Raw genomic sequence first — 7,941 nt, forward strand, 5'->3', positions numbered from 1 at the left:
CGGAGCTAACCAATAGATAAGATCGCTATATGGAGGAATGAAATGCGTTTAGCCAAGGCATGAATAAATAAGGAACTGTCCAGTATCGGTAGGTTGCAAGACCAGGTTAGCGTGTTACCTGCTCGATAGACTCCTCCACACTGAGCTTTTGATTGGCCAATTGGCTGCCCTCCTCCTCCACGTTACCAATCAGGTCCCGCAGACGCACCTGGACAAACCCAAACGCCCCCAATACAGTTTGTAAATAAACAAATACGCCATCAAACTTTCGAGTTCACTCATAGCACGAAGAATGATTTTTGTAGTGTGCTCTTTGCAGTCACAATCGACTCTCCCTACCATGACCTGCGCTTTGTACTGGACCATGGTCGTGGGGCCGTACTCCAAGTTGGCCCTGATCTCATAGTCGTGGCCGCAGGCATTCTCAGCCGATGCTGGGATGAGCTTCAGCTTACGGGCCAGTTTGTGGTACTCGGTGAGCTTCAGCTCTGCCTGGAAGACACAGAAACACAGGAAGCATTCGTAAGCTGTAGTGGCTTGGCTTCGCCAGAGATCATCTGGACTTTGTGTGTGGGCGAGCCCTCGCACTGGGTCAGTGGGTCTGGTTGGTGTTCAGTTGTAACGTGTGCACACCTTCTCCTTGGCCTTGACCACAGCAATCTCCTCGTTCCACATGTGCTGCTCGGCCTCCTCCAGGCTCTTGCTGAGGCTGGAGATGGTCTGCTGCAGCTCGTTCTTCTCCCGGTTGATGCGCTCCACGTCCGCCGGGGTGAACTTCTGGTTCTGCAGCACGTTCTGCAGGTGGTCGTGCTCCTGCTTCAGGGACTCCAGTTGATGGCCTGGCAAAGAAAAGAAGAAAAACAGCAACAACAATTAAGCCACGCGTCATGTTAGGACTCGTCATCAAATAAAGCACAGCACCATTTTGTGAAGATAATGTGAAAAAAGTAGTAGAAGTTGACACACTGATTTTAGCCAATAACAATGATTTGGTATAAAATCCTGCATAGAGTTCTGTAAGAAATGCCATTTCCAATGAATATGAATCTACATTATTCAGGATTTGCTTCAAACAAATCAACATTGCATGCACACAGAAATCATGGATGATATACTGGGGGTGAAACAAAGGCTGGACCAGCCAGTGGGCTAACACACATATACACATATAAAGAATATTAAAATGGGGGGTATGTTGATGGTAAGGACGCTACCTGCGGCCTCCAGCTCATCTGTGACCTCTAAAGCCTTGCCCTCCATGGAGGACTTGAGGACCTCCAGGCTGCTTCGGTAGCTCTGGAGCTTCTGGAGGTCCGTTTGGAACTGCATCTTCTGCATCCTCTTGCTCATCAGGGGATCCTAGACGAGTGAGAGAGGAGGGAGGAGGATGATCAACACTGGGATCACACACACACACACCTTCTAAAAAAAGCTGTGCAATCACCCTCCATCAGGGCTCGGGATAGGTTCTTGGGACACAGAGACAGGGTGTCTGGGAAAATAGAGAAATAATGTCTCTAAAAAGGTCCTTTGACATCAGGCATGTAATGATGATTAAGAAATCAAACTAGAACTAGCAAACTAGATTGTGTAAACCAGGGGTTTTCAAACTGTGAGGCGAGCCTCCTCTAGGGGGCGCCAGAGTTCTTCAGGGGGCGTGAGGTGAGAAAAAAATTAGAAACAAACGAAAAAAACGATTCCCCCCCTCAACCACATATAGCCAGTGAAGACGTGCTTAGGCTCCATGCTTTCACCTTAAATTCCTGTGTTTAGATTCATTTATAATGACCTTGTATTTAATCCAAGTGATTTAATCCAAGTGTTTAAATTTGTAGCTAATGGCAGTTTGTGGATGAGGGAGATTATGATAGATTGGAGCATTCTTTAATGAATCTATTTTTTTGAGACCACTTATTTTTAGGATTTTTTCCTGCAAGCCAACTGAAAGTAGGCTACAACAATGTTGCTATGTTGATCAGTTGGAGTAACTAATTACACATGTGGGGAGAAGGAGAAACCATTTTACTTTGACTATTTATGTTATTAGATGATTACACTATACTTAACAATTAATCGCCGAAGGCAAAATTAATAGTGGGGAATAGATTTCCCCACTAAGAGCCTGAGGTGATAGAGTGGCCGAACACCTGGGAATACGTGCCAGTGTGGGACCCACTAGCAGAGCTTCCATAGCGACCAGAGGGGGTCACTGAAGTGAATAAACGATACATCATGTGGTCTGAATGTAGAGGGTCCGCTCACCGCGTGGCTCTCCCTCTCCAGCCGGGCCACTTCGTCACTCAGCTTCCTGAACTTGTCGTCCAAGGAGGCCAGCAGCGCCTCGTCCATGTTGAAGAGGGCCTCTGTGGAACGCAGACACACAGAGACATTACACACAACTCACACTCCTCATTACATACAGATGAAAGATGGAGATGGAATTCTACCAATTTCAATGAAAGGTGGATATTGGTAGAATTAATACATGGGGAAAATGTAAAGAATATGCAAAGCACAGAAAATGTATTATTCACACACACACACACACACACACACACACACACACACACACACACACACACACACACACACACACACACACACACACACACACACACACACACACACACACACACACACACTAAATCATGCAGCCATATTAAAAGATATACTACTGTCGATGTCATGTTTAAAAAGTTTTTCCAGTGTGCTGCAGCAAGCTCTTACTCAGTTTGAGGAAGTAGATCTCCTCCTCATCCTCGAAGGTGTCCGCACCCTGCAGGTACTTGGCATACGTCTCAGCTGTGTGGTCCAGGAACAGCTTGTCACACAAACCAGAGTATGAGCGACAAGAAGGTGAGCAGACGCCACACATTTTAACACTGACCCGTTTGGGTCTCGAGATGTGTGGGTCAACACTTGGGTGATATGATTTAATAAAAATGTATAAAGCTGTTAAACGGATTGTCAAACGGAGGTCAAACAGAGGACAGCTTTATTAGCCGGAATGAGTGAGGGTGGACTAGCTGGTATTAGTTGGTATAGTTATGAAAAAACAAGAAATGTCTGCCCTCTAATGCTGCACAAATTATTATAGGTTTGACTTGTTAATCGCTGTCCATTAACTTTTATGAAAACCAGCGGTGACAAACTACTACGGCTGCTACTCGTCCTACTACTAGGGTTAAGATCAAGATTGAAGAAGGGTACCTTGTTATACTCCGCCCCGTCCTCAATATTCACTTGGTCATCTTCAATGTTCACGTCGTCTGAGAAATCACTGAACAGAAGCTCTTCCCTGCTCATACACCAGTAGATCTGACACACACACACACACACACACACACACACAATAAATTGCAATATTCACACTATACTTTGTATTATAAACAAAACAGTTTCTATAGCAGAAATCCAAACTTACAAAGTTTTAAGATGCCCATTACTAATGAGCAGGTAGGGGGATAGACATCCCGCTCAAATACGCCTACTGTGGATGACTGTAGACAATTGGGTTTGTAGACACCCCCCCCGCCACCCCCGTAGTTTAACAAATGACTTTTCCCAGCCGTACCTTGACAGTGTCAATGAGCCAGATGAGGGCCCCCAGGACCAGGGGCCAGGTGTGTGGGGCCCCCACCGAATACATGGAGCTCTTCGAAATGGCAAACGGGTACCTTTAACCCGAAATAGAAAAAGAAGCAGAAGGAGAGACAGTCAGGTTAAAATTGTATGTTGATGGGAAGAATGTTTTAGATATGTTGTAAATATATTTTTTGGCCAAAGACTAGTGCTACACAAACTTTATAGCATCTCGAATTGCTGCCCAATTTACTAACCGGTGAGCATCCCAGCCAGAGAGAGAGTACTGAGGTTTGGTGTTTGTTTGTGTTACATTTTCTAATAAATGCCCCTGGCCTGTCAGAGGGGACACTTTGCCTACAGACTTTGCGTAGGATTGTTATGCCACCACACCCCAAGTGCAGACCCATAACAACGCATCTGTTATACTTGCAATACACATTGAGGAAGACGTTACCCCATGTCTTTCAAGACGCGCGGAACCTCCTCCTCTACTTTGGAGGTGGGCATTTGGAAGGTGTTGTCAAGCTGGCTGTAGATGAACTCAAACATCTTCAGAAACTCTTTGGTGGAAGGAGACGTAAGCGTTTTGGTGGACACCGAGCCAAGGAACCCATTTTCTGACAGGAACTAGAACAGAGAAAAAGGCTCAATAATGCAACAAGGGCCTTCATCACGTCAAAGACATTCATTGTAGTGATGGTTGAATATCCTTGGTGGGGTTGCACATTTCAACCAGCAACACAACATTATGGATCACATTTAGGTCATGCATCAGACGTCAAACTACCCAAGGGCATTAGTTGGTTTGAAGGTGTTCCAGGTGGGAAAAAGGAGTAACAATAACCTTGCAACTATGCAAGGGGAGAGAGTCAAAAATATCTAAAGAAGAGTCTAAATGGAAGAGTTACTATGATGAAATGGTTTGAGCTCCTACCTCAGAGAGCTGTCGGACACACTGCTGCACGAAGGCCTTGTCATGTAGAGGACGGACATCTTTCAACTTCTCTGCTCCTCCGAAGCCTCCCACGGTGCTGTTGCGAGGCATGCCGGCGCCACTGGCCCTGTGTCAACAGTACAGTCTTACTTTGCAAGTAGTGTGTATCGACTCATGCATAACACTGTCCCCATTGGGCCACGTCAATTCAGTGCTTCCCCACCTTATTCTATCTTTTTTATGACCAACGTCTTACATTTTTGTGCAACTGCTTCCACCCGCATATTTTCCCACCCAACCAACCAACGTCTTGTTAATGTGCCAGTGAACATATACGCTCTGCATCACAACCAGAGATTAGATCATTCGGCATTCTGTTCATATCTGCAGGGCTTGAGGCCTAAATGGAGACCTACATTATGCATCATCATTGAAAATGTATAAAATATCTAAAGCTAAGCCAATAAAGATATCAGGCAAACCCGAGGCTAATTAATGCATTTGATTACAGTAAACATTAACATACCTTGCCCCAAAAAAGGAGGTCCTTCTCTCAGAGGTATGAGACTGGGGCTTGGGGATGTTCAGCTTTCCAAACGAAGGCTTGCAACTGCAGATGAAAATACCCGTTCATAACGTGTCACGGTCCGTAAAAAGAGAGTGCATTGGGCAACAAACCAGTTATTTATGTTGTGGAAGAACTGTAATCTGATCATTTACATTTGTGTTGTACATACATTTGCAGGAAGTGTAACTAACTATGTAGAATAATTATACATTTTAATAGTTTGTATAAAAGTACAACTACAAAAACAGAATAGTATTCTAAAAGGTAAAAATATAACTTGCATCCTAGTTAGACAATGACATGGCATGCTAGTTATTTGTTGTGAAATGTACTTATGGCTCGGCCCACCTCAAGTAAAGACATTGCCAGAGTCAATAATGCACAATATAGTACTGTGCAGAAACAGTGTGAAATGTTACATTGTGAATATACCTCTGGGGCGTAGTATACACCATGCTTGTCCTGTTGCCATCGACGACTCGCATGGGCAGCTCCGAAAGCCTGCTGCTCTGAGCCCGGCTCATCCTTACTCTGTGAAATAGGACATCAGGAAGGGACTAATGCATATGCTACGTGGAGGCAGAGTTTTGGAGGAGTGCTACACAGATTCAAGTCTCCCCTCTCCAGACAAATTAATTTCCATGACATCCTTTAAGGCTTTTCTCAAAATGACAAATAATAAATAAAACAAACAGAAATGTTGGCAGGTACACTATAACAATAAATTGGTTTGGTACTAGGAATCAAATGGGCAGAATAAAAAGTTTCAGTTGTCCCTCACACAAGCTGCACTCACTGCTCACGTTCCACCACGAGTCATTGTGAACATTTTTAGAAGCGTTTTATATTTTCCTTATCAGTGCAATTAGGATTCTTGCCAAAATCGATTAAAAATAGAGTCTTCTAAAATATTTAGCTGTAAGAGAATACTGACTGTAGACTGTCAGTCTGGACAATTGATTCAATTTTACTTATATAACAAATAACACAGTAGAAATCAACTGAGGTCTCTTTGATACGCTGACATAATTGAAAAGTTATGCCAATTGAGTTTGAGCAAGGGGGGGGGGGGAAACTCGTGAGCAAGACCAACAAGAGTTTGGAATTTGAAGGCCAGGGTTTACCATCTGAACAAACAATGCTTGCGTAGGGATTGTGAAAACGTTTGATTTAAAATCACTATTTAAGTGAAAACTAAGGAATTGTGCATGGACTTTTACAGGAATAGTATTTATTGTTGCCAAATGGGCTTCAAGTTTAACCATTGTGTGCACGGTTCCAGTTTTTAGTTTAGAAACAGTCGTGGAAAAACGATGATGTCCTCTCATCCACCTACCACTGTACTAATAATACAACTACACACCTACCCCACTAGGTGGTGGTGCTGACCCGCATATAGCTACAAACCACCGTGTTTACGTTTGTAGCGACAAAAGAGGGCGAGTGTGCAACATTAACAAACTACAAAAGGTCAAAACCAATGCCAGATAATACATTCAGTGAAGGCAGTGGTAGAAACGGTCGTAGTTTCTGCAGCCCGGAACGAGAAGTTTAATACGCTTAATGTCACTACAGGGCGTCTCTTCATTATGGTCAATCGTAAGCCAAAATTACTATTCGTTACATATGAATGATTAAAGATATTGTAAAAAAACAACAACAACGTCCTATCTCTAAATAATGTGTATTTAATTAACGCCCACGACAGATGCTGTACTTAATTTAGCGGACGAACATAACGTTAGACCGACCGACGGGTTGGCGACGATGACGTTACTCGCATTAACGACCCGCGGTGGAATGAAGATAAGCCAGGAGGTCTTTAACTTCACCTTGTTGTTTCCAAACGCACCAGACGCTAGTTAGTTGGGTATAAAGAAGATAAACATACCGTTCCATTGTGTGTACGGTCCTCTTCTGACGCGACTTAAACGCTCAAATTAACCGCCCAAACCGCCCTATTCGAATCACTTCCTTCCACCCATTGACTACGGAAAGCCGCCTGGACAGAAAGCCAGCACTGACAACAAAGCGAACAAAAAAAATAATAATAACGAGCGATGTTATTGCAACTAAATAGATGGAAGATTTATGGATTATATTAAATCATGCCATCACCGCTGTTAATGTTTCACCCACTTTCCACCTAGAATAGGTCGAAAACATATGCTTATTGATTTCTTAATTAATGCATTAAGGAATTATTCCTCCAAGTGACAGCCTATGTTAAGAAATCGATTTATATTAGAAAATACATTTGAATTCGATGACTTTCCATATCTAGTGCAGCCTGTGAATGTTGAATCCAATCTTTTTTTTTTTACCCCCAAAAAATGCTATGCAATGAAGACGAATACAAATAACTAGAGCAATAACCCTCGTTTTGTTAATTCCTTAGCATATTCACTTCGATACTTCCAATTGGAACATGGTCAGGTCATCAGCATTGTCGTCTGCACGGCAGTAGAGGCACAAAGTCGTGCCTTTATCGCGCGTTGTGTTGCGGTCATCGGGTCCGTGTAAAATCCACAATTATTCCACAATCCACAAACTGACTGACAGTTTCATGGCAACATCTGAATTAACGGCAAAATAAAACAAAACTTGGTAAGGACTTCCCTTACCCCCCGTCTCTCCAGTCATTGTCGTTAACATAAGATGTACGTTGTTTCTTGTTTTTAAAAACAGAGAACATCACATGTAACACTTTCAGCAGACAAGTGACAAAGAGAAGTAGAAAATTTATTGCAGTATTTGTTCCACCAAAAGGGGGTAAGGATCCCCTTCCTCTTATTACTAGAGTGACCTAAAACAACAAAATCTACATTTACAAAATATCCTCCTGCAATAGGCC

The 7,941-nt window shown here is 43.2% G+C and overlaps 1 protein-coding gene across 1 annotated transcript; it reads right to left on the reverse strand.

Annotated features, from left to right (window-relative positions):
- Positions 1-106: 106 nt before the first annotated feature.
- ndc80 (NDC80 kinetochore complex component) lies at positions 107-7,546 on the reverse strand (the record flags this gene model as incomplete). The annotated part of the gene is made up of 13 exons (XM_084468153.1): positions 6,979-7,546; positions 5,520-5,618; positions 5,046-5,129; positions 4,520-4,646; positions 4,040-4,212; positions 3,575-3,677; positions 3,211-3,318; positions 2,728-2,821; positions 2,263-2,363; positions 1,215-1,359; positions 634-839; positions 340-492; positions 107-208 (listed from the first exon to the last, which is right to left on the reverse strand). The coding sequence occupies exons 1-13, from the start codon at positions 6,984-6,986 to the stop codon at positions 107-109; spliced, it is 1,503 nt and encodes a 500-aa protein (XP_084324279.1). The 5' UTR covers positions 6,987-7,546.
- Positions 7,547-7,941: the final 395 nt, after the last annotated feature.

The sequence above is a fragment of the Micromesistius poutassou genome (assembly GCF_964030765.1).
Source record: "Micromesistius poutassou genome assembly, chromosome: 5".
NCBI classification, from domain to species: domain Eukaryota; kingdom Metazoa; phylum Chordata; class Actinopteri; order Gadiformes; family Gadidae; genus Micromesistius; species Micromesistius poutassou.